Source organism: Oncorhynchus kisutch, linkage group LG15 (assembly GCF_002021735.2).
Source record: "Oncorhynchus kisutch isolate 150728-3 linkage group LG15, Okis_V2, whole genome shotgun sequence".
NCBI lineage: Eukaryota > Metazoa > Chordata > Actinopteri > Salmoniformes > Salmonidae > Oncorhynchus > Oncorhynchus kisutch.
In genome coordinates this window covers 59,009,084-59,030,120 of record NC_034188.2, presented here as the reverse complement: position 1 = coordinate 59,030,120, position 21,037 = coordinate 59,009,084, and the positions used below count along the sequence as shown (strand labels likewise).

At 40.9% G+C, this 21,037-nt stretch overlaps 1 protein-coding gene across 1 annotated transcript in view; it reads right to left on the bottom strand.

The window, feature by feature from the left end:
* LOC109905599 (ubiquitin-associated and SH3 domain-containing protein B) overlaps window positions 1-20,300 on the bottom strand; it is a 41,428-nt gene extending 21,128 nt beyond the window's left edge. Inside the window, exon 1 of the mRNA XM_020503064.2 lies at window positions 19,240-20,300. Within this exon, the coding sequence (XP_020358653.1) occupies window positions 19,240-19,367 (128 nt within the window). The 5' untranslated portion in view covers window positions 19,368-20,300. The remainder of the gene's footprint in view (window positions 1-19,239) is intronic.
* Between the last annotated feature and the right edge of the window lie 737 nt (window positions 20,301-21,037).

Genomic DNA, 21,037 nt, shown 5'->3' with positions numbered 1-21,037 from the left:
CAATTCACCTTTTAAAGGTAACTTATGTTTGAGCCAACGTTTCCAGTGTTGACCATGAATGCGATCTCTGCGAACATTGGGGAAATTACCTTTAAGAGGGTGTATTGTCAGCTGTTTAGTGTGCTGCTCTAGTAACGTGCCTTGTATTGAATCATGGACTAAGTCAACGAAAGGAGTTGGGGAAGGATGCAATTCTTAAATTTTGGAACGGAGCCTTTGTTTCATGCCAAAGTTACCATGTGCACTAAAGCCTTCCAGTGTGATATTTAACGCTCAGAACACTACTGTGTGTATGATTATCACCCCTGGCTTCCTCTCCTCTCAGTCTACTCTTGGCCAACCAGGGCAGCAGACAGACGGTGTGAAGTCACAAATGCAGACACAAATGCAAACACAACATGGAATGTCCAAGTCTTAAGACCCTGAGATATTTTTGAGCTCTCAATTCAACAGGCTTTATTGGCATGGGAAACATATGTTTACACTGCCAAAGTCAGTGAAATAGACCATAAACAAAAGTGATATAATCCACCAAAAATGAACAGTAAACATTACACTCACAAGTTTCAAAAGAATAGTCACCTTTCAAATGTCATAGTATGGCTATGCACAGTCTTGTAATGATGTGCAAAGTACAACAGGGAAACTAAATAAACATAAATATGGATTGTATTTAAAATGGTGTTTGTTCTTCACTAGTTGCCCTTTTCTTGTGGCAACAGGTCACAAATCTCGCAGCTGTGACGGCAAACTGTGGTATTTCACCCAACAGATACGGGAGTTTATCAGAATTTGATTTGTTTTGGAATTCTTTGTGGGTCTGTGTAATCTGAGGGAAATATGTGTCTCTAATATGGTCATACATTTGGCAGGAGGTTAGGAAGTGCAGCTCAGTTTCCACCTCATTTTGTGGGCAGTGTGCAAATACAGTAGCCTGTATTCTCTTGAGAGCCAGGTCTGCCTACATCAGCTTTTCTCAATAGCAAGGCTATGCTCTCTGAGTCTGTCAAAGCTTTCCTTCGTTTTGGGTCAGTCATAGTTGTCAGGTATTCTGCCACTGTGTACTCTCTGTTTACGGCCAAGTAGCATTCCAGTTTTACTTTTGGTAAATTCTTTCAAATTTGTCAAGTAATTACATTTTTGTTGATTTGGTTGGGTCTAATTGTGTTGATGTCCTGGGGCTCTGTGGGGTGTGTTTGTGTTTGTGTACAGAGCCCCAGGACCAGCTTGCTTAGGGGACTCTTCTTCAAGTTCATATCTCTGTAGGTGATGGCTTTGTTATAGAAGGTTTGGGAATCACTTCCTTTTAGGTGGTGGTAGAATTTAACATCTCTTTTCTGGATTTTGATCAGCTATTTATTCAGCTCTGCGTGCATTATTGGTGATTTACGTTGTACACTGAAGATGTTTTTGCAGAATTCTGCATGTAAAAGTCTTAATTAGATGTTTTTCCCATTATGTGAATCTTTGGTTGGTGAGCAGACCCCAGACCTCACAACCATAAAGGGCAATGAGTTCTATAACTGATTCAAGTATTTTTAGCCAGATCCTAAATAGGATGTCAAATGTTATGTTCCTTTTGATGGCGTAGAAGGCCCTTCTTGCCTTGTCTCTCAGATCGTTCACAGCTTTGTGGAAGTTACCCGTGGTGCTGATGTTTAGGCCGAGGTAAATATCTTTTTTTTGTGTGCTCTAGGGCAACGGTGTCTAGACAGAATTAATATTTGTGGTCCTAGCAATATGTGCTGAAGATCTAGGTGCTGCTGTAGGCCCTCCTTGGTTGGGGACAGAATAACCAGATCATCAGCAAACAGTAGACATTTGACTTCAGCTTCTATCCGGGTGCTGCAGACTGATTGAGTGATCTCGCCAATTTGTTGATATACAGTGCCTTCGGAAAGTATTCAGACCCCTTGACTTTTTCCAAATGTTGTTATGTTACAGTCTTATTCTAAAATAGATAAGAACAAAACATCCTCACCAATCTACACACAATACCCCATAGTGACAAAGCAAAACAGTTTCTTTTCAATGGAAATATCTTATTTACATAAGTATTCAGACCCTTTGCTATAAGACTCGAAATTGAGCTCAGCTGCATGCTGTTTCCATTGATCATCCTTGAGATGTTTCTACAACTTGATTGGAGTCCACCTGTGGTAAATTCAATTGGGTCCCACAGTTGACAGCGCATGTCAGAGCAAAAACCGAGCCACGAGGTCGAAAGAATTGTCCATAGAGCTCCGAGACTGGATTGTGTCGAGACAGATCTGGGGAAGGGTACCAAAACATTTCTGCAGCATTGAAGGTCCCCAATAACACAGTGGCCTCCACCATTCTTAAATGGAAGAACTACCAAGACTACCAAGACTCTTCCTAGAGCTGGCCGCCCGGCCAAATTGAGCAATTGGGGGAGAAGGGCCTTGGTTACAGGGGTGAACAAGAACCCGATGGTCACTCTGACAGAGCTCTAGAGTTACCCTGTGGAGAGGGGACAACCTTCCAGAAGGAGAACCATCTCTGCAGCACACCATCAATCAGGACTTTATGGTAGAGTGGCCAGAAGAAAGCCACTCCTTAGTAAAAAGGCACATGACAGCCTGCTTGGTGTTTGCCAAAAGGCACTCAAAGACTCTCAGACCATGAGAAACAAGATTCTCTGGTTTGATAAAACCAAGATTGAACTCTTTGGCCTGAATGCCAAGCATCACGTCAGGAGGAAACTTGGCACTATCCCTACGGTGAAGCACAGTGGTGGCAACATCATGCTGTGGGGATGTTTTATTTAATTAACCTTGATTTACCTAGGCAAGTCTGTTAAGAACAAATTCTTATTTACAATGATGGCCTACCCCGGCCAAACCCTAATCCAGACGATGGCCTACCCCTATCGAATACACAGTGGGATATTGGTTATTTTGGACTTCCTAAGGCTTCCACTAGATGTCAACCGTCTTTAGAACGTTGTTTCAGGCTGCTCCTGTGAAGAGTGGCCGGGTGAGAGCTGTTTGACTAAGGGGTTCCATTGCTTTTCTACAGAAAATGGAATTCTCCGGTTGGAACATTATTGAACATTTATGATAAAAACATCCTAAAGATAGATTCTATACTTCGTTTGACAAGTTTCTTCGACCTGTAATATAACTTTTTGAACTTTTCGTCCGACTGGACCAGAACGCGCTTTTGGATTTGTTTACCAAACACCCTAACAAAAGAAGCTATTTGGACATAAATGGACATAAATGATGGACATCATCGAACAAAACAAGCATTTATTGTGGAACTGCGATTCCTGATTCACTGTATATGTTGAAGAGGGTGGGGCCAAAGCTGCATCCCTGTCTCAAAAGCTTTTTTTGTTGCTCTCTCTCTCTGTCACTTATCTCTTTTCAAAAGGGTGACACGATCATTACTACACTATAAAACAGAAAACTGCATGGCTGGAAATGGTAAACTAATGAGAATGGAGGTTGAGTTAATATCAGTATCATTATCAGTATCAGACAGACGAGGGAACTCTCATACACATTTGTGAAAAAGTGCTTTAGATTATAACCAGGATATCTGTGAGGGATGATCGGAGCAATGAGAAGGCTCCCGAATTCAGCTCTGACATCCCATTCAAAAGATGTGTGCTAGAAAATGTAACTAATTTTGTATATTCAATGGCCCCTCCTCCTTGTTTGACAACAGTTGTGCCCCATCACCCCCCATCCTGCCAGTCACACACAAACACACACGCACCACCCATTCACAAGAAATGTCCCATACCATTTCAACACCAGCTGACCTCCACCCAGACAGACACACTCTCACCCCTCCCATCTCAGCTCTGCGGGGAAATCCCATGGCTCTGGTCCCTGCATACGGACAGTTCCTGTTTACAAACCTGCCAGAGACCTTGAGGCCCTGTCACACTGAAGCTAAGCCACTGACCACTAGAGCATGACCAGAGTGAAACACCATGGGCTTGCACCCCACCCCCCTCTCTCTCTCTGAGTATGCTCCTCTTTCAAAATCTCAAATTGTAAAGCATGCAAAGATGACTGACAGCAGCCATAAAAATATAAAGAAAATAGTAATATCGGTAATGATAACGGCAATATCTGAACTTGTTCATGATCTTATCTGGGACAGGTCAATGTGGGGGTGTAACTGCTTTGTTCTACTCACAGAAGGTTATATTTCTTCTGGGAGACTTTGTTTCCTCTTGCATTGTGCTGTGATGGTGGAAGAATTCCGTCCTCCTCACGTTAATAGAACGGATCATCTTTTTCCTGTTTTCCTGTACATTGTTACAACCTCTATGTGTTTGCCTGCCTCTACTCTCACAGTCAAAACAGACACCCGAGGAAGTAGTATAATAACTTGAGAGGAATTTGTTGATCTACTCCCAGGAGCAGTGAAGATGTGTTTTGAATTGAAAGTTAGGGGGTGGGGAATTTAATTGAACTAAATATTGAACTGCACAATTTAAACAGCATTGGAACATTGGAATAACACATCTTATTGCACTGTGGCATGAAGGCAGGCAGGCAGGCAGGCGGGCAGGCGGGCAGACACGCACGTACACACGCACGCACACATATTCTTATTCATAACGTGTCAATGTAGAATATTTGTAAGCCCACTCTCACATGCAGACTCTCGCTGGATTCAGAGCCCCATGAGCAAAAACATTAAGGCTTTTACTGACGACTAATTCTCTGCTGTGTTTTCCTCTCATTATGCATTTCATTGACGTCTAGAGGAAGAGTTGAGGAGTAAATGAAGGACTTACTGTTCAGACAAAACTCCCCTCACTGTGCTCTACCACACTGACTGCAATTATCTACCGTGCTACAATTATGCTCAAATGATTTGTCCACAGATCGAAGATCTCTGGAGAGACCTGAAAATAGCTGTGCAGAGACGCTCCCCATCCAACCTGGCAGAGATTGAGAGAATTTGCAGAGAGAATGGGAAAAATTCCCCAAATACAGGCATGCCAAGCTTGTACCGTCATACCCAAGAAGACTCGAGGCTGAATACTTTAATGTGAGAGTTCTGTTTTTTTTTTAAACACATTTTTCAAACATAAAAACAAAAAATTGCCTTGTCATTATGGGGTATTGTGTGTAGATTGATGAGCAGAAAAACAAAACAATTGAATACATTTTAGAATACTTTCCGAATGCACTGTACAGCATGCATTATACATTTTAATGCTAGCCTCTTTGATAAAAATCCGATGAAGAGACTGCTGGTTAAGGAAAGATGCTCCACAGCTGTAAGTACCTTGTGCTTGCCAAACCAAGCCTCAAACACACTTGCCTTGTCATTACGGCTCTAGTACAGAGTCAAGAAACCCCCTCTGGTTCAGTGCCTAGACTACATTCACAGAAATCAGCAGAATCTCTGTCACTAATCCTAATGGCATTATTTAGGCTATAAAACACATTGTTGTTTCTCCAGTGAGTTGTTTCTGACTCTGGGTTGGTACACACCTTTGTTTTTCACATTGCTAGTAGGGAAGTAGGTGAAAACTGGATCAAGTATGCTACACATATGTATACATGTTTACAGTATACATACAGTAGCTATGTACTGTGTACATAACAATGATAAAGTAGGCTGCATAATATATGGACATCTGCATATCATTGCACAGGCACACAGTATGAGGGCAAATGCATTTTGACATAATCATTTTGTCATTCACGCACGCCTGTCATCATATCAAATTGTAATTAAAAGCGCATCAATTGTAACTTCATCTCAGATCATTTGGACCCAATGTCCAGCAAACTGACAGGGATTTGGAGCTCCCTATGTCCAAACATAGTGACTCCAGTCAGCGGTTTGGATGCCGCAGTATGCTGGAAGCATGAGGCTGGAAGGACACTAGCTCTTGAATTGGCTGTCATAGTTCTGGCAAAGATAGCACAGACACATATGGCGCAGCCACAACGATACAAACAAACACAGACACAGCATACACACACACACACAGAGGACACACACACACACACACAGAGGACACACACACACACAGAGTACACACACACACACACACAGAGGACACACACAAAGACAAATACATAAAGAGAGAAAAAGGATGGCAAGCTAAAAAGCAGTTACCAATGGACCACATTGCATCCACACAAGATGGTGTATTTTCAAGCAGGATCAGCTCAGCTACTGCTAGTGCATGTGTGAGGTGAAGGTACAGAAAGGCTGGATTGTAAATGTGCTTTGTCTCCAATGTGTCTGTTGCAAAGCTCCTAGTGGTCTGTTGCTGATGGCATCACTGAACAGATGCAACGCCGTCAGTCTCACTCTGAGCGAACCCTGTACGACTTAATGCAAACAACAGCTGCCTCGCAGGCCGGGGGGACAGAAAGGGGCAGAGACGGTACTAGTAGCAGAGGGGACCGAAGGAGCACAGCTGTCAGTCCCAAAATATACCAGGGCGGGCACCTGCGGGTATGTCAGCAACTGTGGCCAGGCCTCGTCAGACTGGCGAGACAATAGGCAGCATTGAGGAGAGCAGACTGGCACACATCTCTTTGTGCAGGTCACCCACGGGATTTTAAAGAAGAGTCTTCTTAACTGACCATACTGTGTGATATTGGAGACAACAATGACAACATGATATGGTATCTGAGTGTCTGGACAGACCAAAGATACACTATGGAGGTTGAGTTGCTAATCATTTACGTTCAATGTTTGCTTGAATCTTGGCTGTGAGGTTCATGATATAATATGAATCAATTTATTATCTCATGAAAACACACAAATCCTTTGGAACGTTTGCCACTCTCTGGCCAGTGAAGTCATTTCAGGACAATACTTCTATCCAAAGGTCCTGTATAGCCTCTTTAACTGGTCTTGTTGCGTGATATTGGAGAACAATGATTACGTTATGTGGTGTCCTGAGTTTCCAGACAGAACTTTAAAGGCATTATTATATTCAGTGATGTACCTCACTTTGGAATGAAACACATGACATTTACACACCCTAGGTTGATCCTCCTGCTACAGAGTGATGCAGTGATGCAGCGTTAATGTAACGTTAGTGCAAAGTTGGCATATAAATGTATCGTTTGCTCTTAGAATTGTAATATTTAAACTGCAAAACCCTTGCGCACCACTGCACTTTGTATACCAGGGTTGGCTGGCCTTCTCTAGTCACTCGTAGGCTCAGTCACTGGTATATTTTTATTTACAAAGCCATTTTGGGTTTACTACCTTTTTATTTGTGCATTTTTATTGTTCAGAAATGTGGTGGGTACTCTCTTCGTTCGCTGGACTTTATCCTGGTAACTGTTCCAAATGTCCGAACTGAATTTAGTAAAAGGGCTTGGTGTTTAGTAAATTTAGTAAAACACCCGATTGGTGTTTTTAAATCACTGATGAAGGATTTTGAGGCTGATTCCCTGACCTGTCAATGTTTTTAATTTGCTGTTTTATACTCTTGTGAATTCAATGGTTTTTACTCGATTACTTGTAGTTTTTCCATGTTGTCTGTCTGTAATTTTTGTGTAATGACTTGGTGCTGCCTATCTTGGCCAGGGCGCTCTTGAAAAATAGATTTTAATCTCAATGAGCCCTTCCTGGTTAAATAAAGTTTAAATAAAAAATAAAAATAAAAGTATGTATGATAAAATAACTAATGGCTCCTGTGGCAAAAAAGTGAACCCCACTGATATGTTAAACAATATGTTAAAACAATCCAAGGAATCTCATTTACATAACTATTTCAAAGACAGAGAAAATGACCTGAACAAAAACACCAAAAAAAGATTCATGCATAATAAAAGCACTATTCTACATCCAATGTTGCTGCTTAAGAAGGGGGAGGCAGCTAGAGCAATTCCCTTTAAAATATAGGTTCCACTGTGTCAGCCCTTATGTCGTCCCCTCATGCTCCAACACTTCAGACTTTCCAGCCACAGTTAACAGATATGTCCCACTCATCATTACAGAGGAAGACAAGACAGGAACAGCACATACTGTAGGTACCAGCATATTTACACAATTTTCCACAAACCTCTCCGGCAAATACTCCGAACATTACAGAGGTGTGGAGATAAAAAATGACAAAGTAAACTGCTCAGAAGCCGGGGGGAATGCTCTAAGACGGCATTGTAAGCATACTGTGTTACTTGAACTGCGACTAGGCTGCAATTTTCAGAGATGTCAAAAACAGTGTTTGCCTTCACTAAACCAAATCATATGAGCCAGAAATATCCCTAGAAGCTGCAGTGCATTGTAATTTTGGATTATGCGGTGAGCATAGTTAATTGGTGAAAGCCGCATTTACTACTACACACGAAATGTGTGGTGAACATCCCTGGAAAAGAGTCATGTGCAGAATAATGAGATATTATATACCTACTCTTTTCCAGCTTTTCCTTAGAGTAAATATAATCATAAAAACATATACAGTACACAGTTATACAGAATATAGATATAGAGTAAATATATTGTTAAAAAGAAACTGTACAGGCTATGTCTTCCTAAATATATTTTTGGTCATCATCAGCTTAAACCAAGTAGTAGAAGACTTGGAAGAGAATCTGAAAGCCTGCATCAGACCAAGCCATGGAACGCAGTATAAACGAAGTCCCCAGAGAGTATTGGAAACTCAGAGCTTGATTATGAGATAGCAGCTCAAGAACAGAGGAATTCAGATGGGAAGAACACTGTCCAATGAACACTGTCCAATGAGGAGGCTAATGAATCAAATCAAAACAGTACCAATGTGTTCCAATTAATGAACACTGTTTTAGTCAGTCGTGGCAAATACTGAGGGAGAAACGACAAACCTCAAGGGCAGCCTTTCACAAAAGCATCTCTGAGGCGTATTGTTTTGAACTCTTGGTGTAAATTCAAACCAAAAGAGTAATTTGTTTGTAGACTGTGAGAATGATGTCAGCCAGTGGCAGCAAATAGGGTATCTGGTCATTGTTGGAGTCTAAGCAAGTGGCATAAACATTTTCTTTGCTAAATGCCATTTTAATTGATTGTCTTGTCTTGAAACAATTAGGCACTAAACATACAACACAAGAATAGAGCACCTCATATCCTCTATTCAGGGTTTCATAGCCTCTATTCTTGTGTTGTATGTTTAGTGCATTATTTACCATCAACCAAATAAAAAGGAACTGATGCCAAACAGACAATGAAGTGAAATGAGAGAGGGTTTTTTCCCCTATGGGCAGAGTTGTACATTAGACACAACTACACCAGTATACTGAGTGCATGGCACAACCAACCGAGAAGCATCACGTGCAGGGTCAAATCATTGGCCCTTGGGGTGCCCTAAAAAAATTTACATTCATTAGTGGTTCAAGCAGCGAAGCTGGCTGAAACACTATTATGTTTGTAGGCGTTCATTATTCCGATTCTCCTTGGATTTACAATGGTGCCGGAAGGGCTCCTAACCGACTGTGCTATTTTTTGTGATTTTACGCATTGTTTGTAACTTATTTTGTACATAATGTTGCTGCTACCGTCACTTAGGACCGAAATCAGAACAGAGATTACTCACTTCGAACTGGATGAAGATTTTTTCTTTAATGAGTCCAACGCGAAGGATATACTGCTTCTCCGAGACAGGCCCAAATCCCTGTCATTCGCGTGAAGAAAATATGGAAATATAGGGGGCAGAGATCAGCATGCCTTGTGACAGACAATTTGTCAGCCAGTGGGTAACCCACCTCTACCATCTGTTCTATTGGCCAACGTGCAATCACTGGAAAATAAACAGGATGATCTCTGTTTGAGACTCTCCTACCAACGGGACATTTAAAAACTAATGTCTGCCCCACGAGTGGCAGTTTTTTTTACGTTTATTTTATCTTTCTTTAACTAGGCAAGTCAGTTAAGAACAAGTTGGTTAACTGCCTTGTTCAGGGGCAGAACGACAGATTTTTACCTTGTCAGCTCGGGGATTCAATCTTGCAACCTTTCGGTTACTAGTCCAATGCTATAACCACTAGGCTACCTGCTGCATCGTGGTCGAAGGCACTGCATCGCAGTGCTATCTGTGCCACTAGAGATCCTGGTTCGAGTCCAGGCTCTGTCGCAGCCGGCTACGACCGGGAGACCCATGGGGTGGTGCGCAATTGGCCCAGTGTCGTCCGGGTTAGGGGAGGTTAGGGTTTGGCTGGCAGGGATGTTCTTTCCCCATTACGCTCTAGCAACTCCTGTGGCGGGACGGGCTCAAAGCACGCTGACACGGTCGCCAGGTGTACGGTGTTTCCTCCGACACATTGGTGCGGCTGTGTTCCGGGCTATGCGGGCATTGTGTCAAGAAGCAGCGTGGCTTGGCTGGGTTGTGTTTTGGAGGATGCACGGCTCTCGACCTTTGCCTCTCAAGTCCGTACAGGAGTTGCAGCAATGAGACAAAATTGTAACTACCAATTGGATAACACGAAATTGGGGAGAAAAAGGGGTAAAAGTTTTTTTTTTTATACTAAAAAAATACTCAAAACTGTAATGTCGTATGTTTCACGGAGTCAGGGCTGAAAGATGACATGGATAATATACATTTAGCTGGGTTTTCCGTGCAGCGGCAGGACAGAACAGGGGTGGGGGTGTGTGTCTATTTGTCAATAACAGTCTCGCGTTATTGCTCATAGACCACATCAACCAAGAGAGTTTATGTATATTTTTTGTCGTCGTCTATTCACCACCACAAACCGATGCTGGCACTAAGACCGCACTCATGGGGCCATAAGCAAATAAGAAGCGGAAGCGGCGCTCCTAGTGGCCGGGGACTTCAATGCAGGCAAACTTAAATCCGTTTTACCGTATTTCTACCAGCATGTCACATGTGCAACCAGAGGGAAAAAAACTCTAGACCACCTTTACCCCACACACAGAGATGCATACAAGCTCCCCCTCATCCTCCATTTGGCAAATCTGACCATAGTGCTATCCTCCTGATTCCTGCTTACAAGCAAAAACTAACGCAGGAAGTACCAGTGACTCGCTCAATATGGAAGTGATCAGATGACATGTATGCTACGCTGAAGGATTGTTTTGCTAGCACAGACTGGAATATGTTCAGTGATTCATCCAATGGCATTGAGGAGTATACCACCTAAGTCACCAGCTTCATCAATAAGTGCATCAATGACGTCATCCCCACAGTGACCGCACATACATATCCCAACCAGAAGCCATGGATTACAGGCAGCATTCACACCAAGCTAAAGGCTAGAGCTGCCGCTTTCAAGGAGCGGGACACTAATCCGGATGCTTATAAGAAATCCCGCTATGCCCTCAGACGGACCATCAAACAGGCAAAGTGTCAATACGGGACTAAAATCCTACTACACCAGCTCTGACGCTTGTCAGATGTGACAGGGCTTGCAAACTATTATGGACTACAAAGGGAAACCCAGACACGAGCCTACCAGACGAGCGAAATGCCTTTTATGCTCACTTTGAGGCAAACAACACTGAAGAAAGAATGAGAGCACCAGTTGTTCCGAATAACTGTGTGATCACGCTATCCGTAGCCGATGTGAGCAAGACCTTTAAACAGGTCAACATTCACAAGGCCGCAGGGCCAGACGGATTACCAGGATTGTACTCAGAGCAATTGTTTTACCTTTATTTAACTATGCAAGTCAGTAAAGAACAAAATCTTATTTACAATGACGGCCTACCCCGGCCAAACCCAGACGACGCTGGGCCAATTGTGCGCCGCCCTTTGGGACTCCCAATCACAGACGGGTGTGATTCAGCCTGGATTCGAACCTTAGACCGCTGTGCCACTCAGGAGCCCATGCATGGAACAATTGGCAAGTGTCTTCACTGACAGTCTGTAATACCTACATGTTTCTAGCAGACCACTGCACTACACACTGCCCTTTCACAAATGGACAAAAGGAACACCTATGTGAGAATGCTGTTCATTGACTACAGCTCAGCATTCAACACCATAGTGCCCACAAAGCTCATCACTAAGCTAAGGACCCTGGGACTAAATACCTCCCTCTGCAACTGGATCCTGGAGCTTTTACCCCCGCACATCAACTTGGTACTTGTACCCCCTGTATATAGCCTCGTTAGTTATTTTTTACTTTTTATTTTTTTTAAATCCTTTATTTTATTTAGTAAATATAACTCTATTTCTTGAACTGTATTGTTGGTTAAGGGCTCGTAAGTAAGCATTTCACAGTAAAGTCTACACCTGTTGTATTCGGCGCATGTGAGAAATAAAATGTTACTTATTTGGTAAAAATGCTCATTCCCGTGAGATGGTAAGGTTTAGGAAGGTGCAACTTGGCATGATGGTAAAGGCCCATGGCCCACACTCCCTAATGCAATGTCATGCCAATTGGCCAGATGGTGGCACTATAACAAGCAATTGAAACTGCAAAATTTGAAAGGTTGGTACTAGGGTTGCACATTTTGGGGAATATTCAGAGGTGGAAACTTTCCGTGGGAATTAACGGGAATATCTGGGAATTAACAGAAAATATATGCAAATTAATATTAATACCATTTAAATGTAGATGTTTTTTGCATTGGATATATTTACCATATCATATGGAGACAGAAACATATTACCTTATCAAAAGTAGACATAATTGCCAATGACTAAATCCTTCCAATAGAAATAAAAAAAACAATTTAGTTATGAATTGAACTTTAATTAAATGAGTTGACTATTCACATGGGATTATTTCACTGAACAACAAAAGAAAGGGAATATTGAATGATCCCCAATGATCCATCGCATCTCCCAAAAATGTTTTCAACATACATCTGTAAAATTATAGTCCAGAAACTAAAGCTTTGGTTGTCCTCCTCTCAGGCTTCCATGTCTTCTCCCTGGACCTCCTCAATGTCCACCTCTTGAACATCAGACTCTGAGGCCTCATCTTCAGTTACTTTCCAAACTTGTTGAGGATGTCTCGTTGTCAGGCTCAAAAAGCAACAATAGATGTGACGTGAGAAAAGGACTCACATTACCTGTGAGCATCAGAGGTGAACCAGTTGCATACACAGCTCAAGCAAGACATTCATCAGCATTTCTCTGACTACGTTCCTCCATTGAGTCAAAAAAACATCTGATTCCAGGAGGACCATGAGCTGTTGCTATCAATAAGTCATCTGATTCATAATTTTCCACCTTGAATAGAAGTAGAGGGACTTTTGTCAGAGGTTGCTTGTCGTGAGCGCTGGGGGAATTTTATGCACTTGGCCAGATGATTCTGCATCTTTGTTGCATTCTTCACATATGATTTGGCACAGTATTTACACTGCTTTTTCTTCTACATTAGCTGCAGTGAAATGTCTCCACACATCAGATAGTGCCGTGGCATTTTCCTGTAAAGAATAGAAAAAAATGCTTTAAAAAAAATACAATTCCATGTACAGATAAATAGTTAAGCAGTTAGGTTAAATAACTCCTTTGTGAGAATTGTTTTTTAAATGACACTTGTATGGAAACAGGTGAATTAACAATCCTCGGTTAGCAGTCTCAACCAAGCTAAAAACCCACATGGTAGCAAATCATGGTAACAAGTTAGAAATTATTTAAACACACTTTGCTGTAGGCTATTATTTACTAATTAACAAAAAATAATGTATGTCATATAAAATATATTCACCCCACCCAGTATTGTAATCAAAACTTACCAGAAAGCATGTAGTCCTTAGCTCATACAGTGTAGTAGTGTGGGCTCAATAGCATCTCATTAGTATGCAAGATCTTGTGAATCAGCTGTACATGTGATGGAAGAATGCACTGTGCATGCAGAGGGTTGCAATTCCATTGAATTGGGGATAGTTTAACCAAAATATGCCACAAGACCTAGAATTGCCTTATGTGTATCCCACAAAAAAAGGTTCACTGTTATACTAATTTTGTTCACTAATTTTTTTGATGAATTTAAGCAAAATTCCCCATATTCCAGGGCTTTGTTTCCCATGGAAAATTTCAGCAAAATTTACCAGAAAGTTTCCGATCCTTTGCAACCCTAGTCGGTACATAGGTTCCTCTCCTCACAAGGAACAAATGAGCCTCAAGAATCCATAAGGTCCGCAATGATGGATTTTCTGCCATTTGTAATTCTTTGTTAAAACACTACTCCTCTGGCAGCGAATGACCGATTTGCGTGAAACATGATATATAGTATGTATGGACTAAGGTCTCTCAACCCAATATTTTCCAGGCTAGCATCTCAAACAACATGGCCGCTACTGACCAATAAATATTAATGTGGGCGTGGTCTGGCACATAAATGCATATAAATCACACACAGATATTTGTACTGTAACAAAACTTGATGTTCCAATCACTGTCTATACTCAACGTATGCAAGCACATTCAGGTCAACCACACAGTGGTGCTATAACGGGCACATGTTGATATCTCTTTATCTGTTTGACTTCGAGTGATACATTTTGCACACATGCTCAGGGGTATGAGTCCAGCTAACCTGTACTGTATGGTTCAGATTGGCCACATGGTGGCGCCATATGGCAGAAAAACATTAATGCAAGCTCATTGGCTCATAGCAGACATATTGTTTGAGGTAGAGTCCTGGAAAAACGTGTGTTTAAAGATATCGGTACATAGATGCTATATACCAAATTTGGTGCGAATCGGTCTAGCAGTTGTGGAGAAGAAGACGTTTAAAGTCGTCAACATCATTACAATTGGTCCAAAAACCAACAGCAGCATATTGCATGATCTTTCGATGTTGAGTTCTGATATTTGGCAAGCGTGGTAAGGAGTACAGTTCATCCTAGGGAAATGTGTCAAATTTCTCCTGGTGGTGGCGCTATGGGGCCAAAGTGTGAGCCCTGGCATGGCTGTTTGCAGCTATATTTATCTTTATTTTGGGAGTGCACAGCACGCACCGCCAGGTATGACTGGAATCAAATCCCTGCTGAAGGGTTGTATGTTTGGCAAAATGACAATGTGAAAAAGCAAGTCTGAAAAACAGCACCTCGTGACTGAGTTTCATCATCCCAGATATTATTCGGTACATTGTTGCCTTTTGCTCTTTCACTCCTCAGTGATATCTCTCACACACTGTAGCTACTGTGGTTCATCCCACCATAGAATATCTAGTAAATGTCAGTTGATGCTGACCCAGCTTTGTTCCCCTCCTGCATTGTCATTCTCCTAAGCATCTAAGTGAATATCCGACTGCTTGACTATTTCAGTCCATGCACAGCGTCCAGTGATTCCAACATGCTCTCAGGCAACCCCTACTCCCCCTCCCTGGACCAAAACACTAGTCAGTGACAGAGGTGGCAGATATGATGAATCTCCTAGTGTATGTCCCTTTAAGTCAGCCAGGAAATGTAGTGGGGTCAATACTTGAGTGAGGGAGATAGAGAAAGAGGAAGAGGTTATTAATAACTTGCTCTGTCATGGCCGAGCAGTCACGGGCTGTCTAATGTAAAAGAGCTTGTGGCTTCTCTCACAGCTTCTAGGCATTCTCTCTCCCTCTTTCTTTCTCTCTCTGCTGACAAAGGGAGCCTCGAGGCATTCCTACTGCCATGTGTGTGTGCACATGCGTAATGTCTGTGACCATTCGGCATGCAAGTCACAACAGACTCCCTATGACATCTGACCTCAATGTCATGGAGGTAATACAGATTTGAGACTGGGACTTAAAAGTGTGAGATGTAAAATAATGCTATTGTGAATAACTTTGATAATAATCACTGGGATGCATATTTCATATTTTACTGAACAATGATGTGGGTTGTGATCCTGATCACATAGAAATTATGCAATTGATATAAGTTTGAAAAGTTAACAATGTATTTACTCTCTATAATGGTGACATGAGGACAACTGTAAATGCTTCCTTACATGGTGGGTCTGTCTCAGTCTCTCCAAGTGAGGACCCAGCTGACATAACAGTTGTATACTGTGCTGCAGTAATTTGGTCACATCAAGAACAGTCAATCCATTCAGCTCAAAACATAAAATTGAGCGTGATCCATATGACACACAGTCTCTCTCTCTCAAGGTCACGTAATTTCAGTTTCTTCCAGACTTAAAAACGTTTTCTGTTGGCTATCAAATCTGTGTAGGTGAAGTGTATATCTCATCTCATCAATACCATCAGCATTTATAAGAATTCCAGCTTACATACAGTCTCCACCAACTACCATTAATGTCTATTGTGCACCAAAGTCCAACTCAGACCAAGAGCAACATTCATGATTACAGTAGCCTATGACATGACCTATTGAGACAGCCCGGTTTCATAGAGTAGACGTTACATAGTAAACAAACATCTGGGGCACTCAAATTAATATGATATGTTATGTTTTGTATTGTTACATAAGACAACCTGGACTCAGGGATAGACGCGATACAGTAAAAACAAATCCGAGACACTGAAATTAGTATAATATGTTACGTTTTGTATAGTATGTATTAACTTGTGGATCCATTTAGTATGATATGTTACAAATTCCAACTTGTACAATATATTACGAATTTGCAATACGTATAATCAGTTACGAATTCCAATTTGTTGTGGCTAAAGTTAGCTAGGGGGCTAATGTTAGCTAAGGAAGGGGATAGGCATTAAGGTTAGGGTTAAGGTTAGGGGAAGGGTTAGTTAACATGCTAAGTAGTTGCAAAGTAGCTAAAAAGTAGTAAGTAGTTGCAAAGTTGTTTATTAGCTAAAATTGTCTGCGATGAGATTCGAACACGCAACATTCGAGTTACTTGTTTTAATGGTGTTGGTTGTTTGTCTTGATTTTCTAGTGTTGATTTTAGTTTTTTTAACAACAGTTAATGGTCACATGAAATTACTTATGGGCTGCTTGTAAAACCCATACAGCGCTGTGAAGCGCAGAGCCAGAGATATGACGTCATGTATAGCATGTTACTGTACGGCCACTAACTTCCAATTTAGGTGTTTATTAGTCCCCACATCTTCCAATTTCAACAAGTATACGTGTAAGACTGTAAAGGGCTACCATATCATACTAATTTGAGTGGCCCAAATTGCCCAGATTGTTACATCTATTCTATGAGGCCAGGCTATTACTTAAGGTAAAAACAAAAAGGTAGGTGGATGGTCGTATAAGTGAACACAGCCTGAATCTCATCACGGACAACTTCAGCATTTTGCAAGTACTTACTACTTTTTAGCTACTTAGCATGTTAGCTAACCCTTCCCCTAACCCCAATCTTAACCCTTTAACTTAACTCCTAACTCCTAACCTAACACTAACCCCTAGCCTAGCTAACAGTAACCACTTAGCTAACATTAGCATTACCCACCTAGCTAACGTTAGCCAAAACAAATTGGAAGTCATAACATATCATACAGTGCCTTCAAAAGGTATTCATACCCCTTGACTTATTCCACATTTTGTTGTGTTGCAGTCTGAAATCAAAATGGATGAAATATATTTTTCCTCGCCCATCTACACACAATACCCCAAAATGACTAAGTGAAAACATGTTATTAGACATTTTTGCAAATGTATTGAAAATTAAATATAGAAATATCTAATTTACATAATTATTCCACACCCCTCAGTCAACACGTTAGAATCACCTTTTGGCAGGGATTATAGCTGTGTCTTTCTGGGTAAGTCTCTAAGAGCTTTACACACCTGGATTGTACAATAATAGTACATTATTCTTTTTGAAATTCTTCAAGCTCCATCAAGTTGGTTGTTGATCATTGCTAGCCAGCCATTTTCATGTCTTGCCATAGATTCTCAAGCTGATTTAAGTAAAAACTGTAACTAGGCCACTCATGAACATTCAATGTCATCTTGGTAAGCAACTCCAGTATATGGCAGTATACTCCAGTATTTGGCCTAGTATTTTAGGTTATTGTCCTGCTGAAACGTGAATAATTTTCCTCCCATTGTCTGTTGAAAAGCAGAATGAACCAGGTTTTCCTTTAGAATTTTACCTTTGCTTAGCTCTATTCTGTTTATTTTTATCCTAAAAAACTCCCTAGTCATTGCCAATGACAAGCATACCCATAACATGATGCATCCACCACCATGCTTGGAAATATGAAGAGTGGTACTCAGTGATGTGTTGGATTTTCCCCAAACATAACACTTTGTATTCGGGAAAAAAAGTTCATTTCTTTACCTAATTTTTGATCAGTTTAACATTAGTGCGTTATTGCAAACAGGATGCATGTTTTGGAATATTTTTATTCTGTAAACTCTTCCTTCTTTTCACTCATGTAGGTTCGTACTGTGGAGTAACTATAATGTTGTTGATCCATCCTCAGTTCACAGCCATTAAACTCTGTAACTGTTTTAAAGTCACCACCATGAAATCCCTGAGTGGTTTCCTTCCTCTCCGGATGCCTGTATCTTTGTAGTAACTGGGTATATTGAAACACAATCAAACGTGTAATTATTATCTTCATCATGCTCAAAGGGATTTTCAATGTCTACATTTTTTTTTACTACGAATAGGTACCCTTCTTTTGTGGATGAAACTGTGTTTGAAGTTCACTGCTCGACTGAGAGACCTTACATATACATTGTATGTGTGGGGTACATAGATGAGGTAGTCATTCAAAAATCCTCAAGACTATTATTGCACACAGAGTGAGTCCATGCAATTTATTATGTGACTTGTTAAGTGCTACATTTTTACTCCTAAACTTATTTAGGCTTGCCATAACAAAGGGATTGACTACTTATTGACTCGACATTTCAGCTTTTCATTTTTTATTAATTTGTAAAAGAATTCTAAAAGCATATTTCTACTGACATTATGGTGCAATTTGTGTAGGCCAGTAATAGACAATCTAAATTTAATCCATTTTAAATTCAGTAACACATCATACGAATTGTAATTCGCAACACATCATATGAATTGTAATTCGTAACACATCATATGAATTGTAATTCGTAACACATCATACGAAATGGATCCAAAAATAATATATACCCTACCAACGTAACATATTATACTAACTTGAGTATCCCGGGTTTTAGTTTTGTATAATACGTCTACCTCTACCCCTGAGTACAGGTTGCGTGAGAGTTTCTGGTCATGAGGAAAAGTAGGCAACTGCCAGCCAATTGCGCATGGTGAGAAAGAGAATGAGGATCAATACTTTGCCTTCAAAGGTGAAATACGACAGTGCGTCAGAAAGCATTATTTTTAACAATGAAAATTGTCATTTTAACACATGCTAAAACTATACCCAAAGAGCTAGTGTTCATCTCTACGAGTGACTCGGATAAAGTACACAGTAGCCTACTTACGCCCTGGCTTTGGGGAAACCCATCGATAAGAGGACGTCCAAATTCGATCCATATTTCACAGTGCCCGATACTTTCGGCCGAAGGCTTCGCGGGATGATTTTGCTAAATAGATCCTCTTTTGCAGCCATGATTCAGGATTCCATTGGTTTCAGACTAGATCCAGTCTACGATACTGTAGCGAGTGGTGGGGAAAGATATCTAATAGTCTACAACCGATCATTTTTGTGAGCAAGTGCGGTCGCTCCATCCCCGCCCCCAGAAACTCAAATTATGTCTGCTAATGCGATTTGAATTTAAAAAGGAAAGATACGTGCAGAGCGCACGGGATTTATTATGAATTTTCGCCTCTTCTCTGTATGGGACTATTCAGTATAGCTTGAGCCAAAAATAAAAGAGAATTGTAGATAGTGAGCAATATGTAATACAGAGTAACGTTAGACCCAGTCTAATATGGAACAATAAATAAGTGAAATTAGGCTACTAATAAACTGCATTTGCCTAATAAATTAATAACCCATATGTATTCAATGTTCATAAAAAGACAATGTGTTACATTTATAAAATGACTCACAAACCATTACCTGGCACATTCATGTCTCATCATATACCATTCATACAGGATATCATGGGCTACAAATCTGCCCACGTGAATAGAAAAATATAATGCTGTGTTATCTTAGCTCCAGATTTATAGATCATTTAAAATCATACTTGGCTGTTGGTTGCAATGGTACCAGATAGGTTATATGGTACAATCACACAGAACGCTTTCCTCATCTCCACCTAGTGTGAAAGCAAAGACATGCACAACATTACTACTGTATGGGCAACACTGGATTTGGATAGTCCTCTATAATAGAGCCTACAGATGGACCCGTTCATAGATGCTCAAGTACTATCAACAAACTTTAGCTCTAACCGTAGGAAGCTGTGGTGTTTCAAGTTGAGTCAAGTTATATAACAGAGTTGCAGTTGATAGTTTGAGCATCAATTAACCATTTATGCGGGACTATCAAAATAAAGTGACCAAAGTATGACAAACAATTCAGCTCTTTTACATTGATTTCACTGCGTACACAGTATACAGTTTTGTTTAAGATGTGAAAGTATAAGTCTTACCAGTCTTCCTTGATCCAGATACAAGCCCACCACAGCACCACCACTGCTGGGCAGTTTCGCAGCTGAACCAGACTGCAATGATTTTTAAAAAAGTACAAAGAAACATAGTAGGAAAATATTAGATCATCTTGAAAATTGTAACTCTATACTGTGCCTGTCTTGCCATTTGCACCATCTTGAGATTACCTGGTCCCAAACAGTCTTCTGTGTACACAGACCAGTAGGACAGAGATCGTTCCAGTATTAGTGGTTTCCTGTGTGAACAAAAAATTGCCCTTACATCTTACTATGTAAACTCATACGGTTCGTTGATGACAATCAACTCTTTAGGACCATGAGTTTTTCCTGATCAGGTCATGTGGTCAGGAAAATCTTTCTGGCTCTATAACATTTGGTGACCATGTTTTATCTTTCCAAGGTCACAGATATAAAAGGCTAATTCATGGGAGCAAAGAGATTAACTTCCTCAAATCAATGACAGACTCAAAGGATGTCACGCTTGTCTTTATCGTCACAGCTCTAAGTTCTCACCCATCAATTGTGCCAGCCTGCTCCAGTCCATTCCCTGCAGTGCGGAGGACAAGAGAACCCAAACGTTACATTACCAGGTAATGCTCACTTAAAGATGCACTCTCAAACCATTTGTTTGTATAACTCAGCCAGTAGTTTTGAGTGGTGC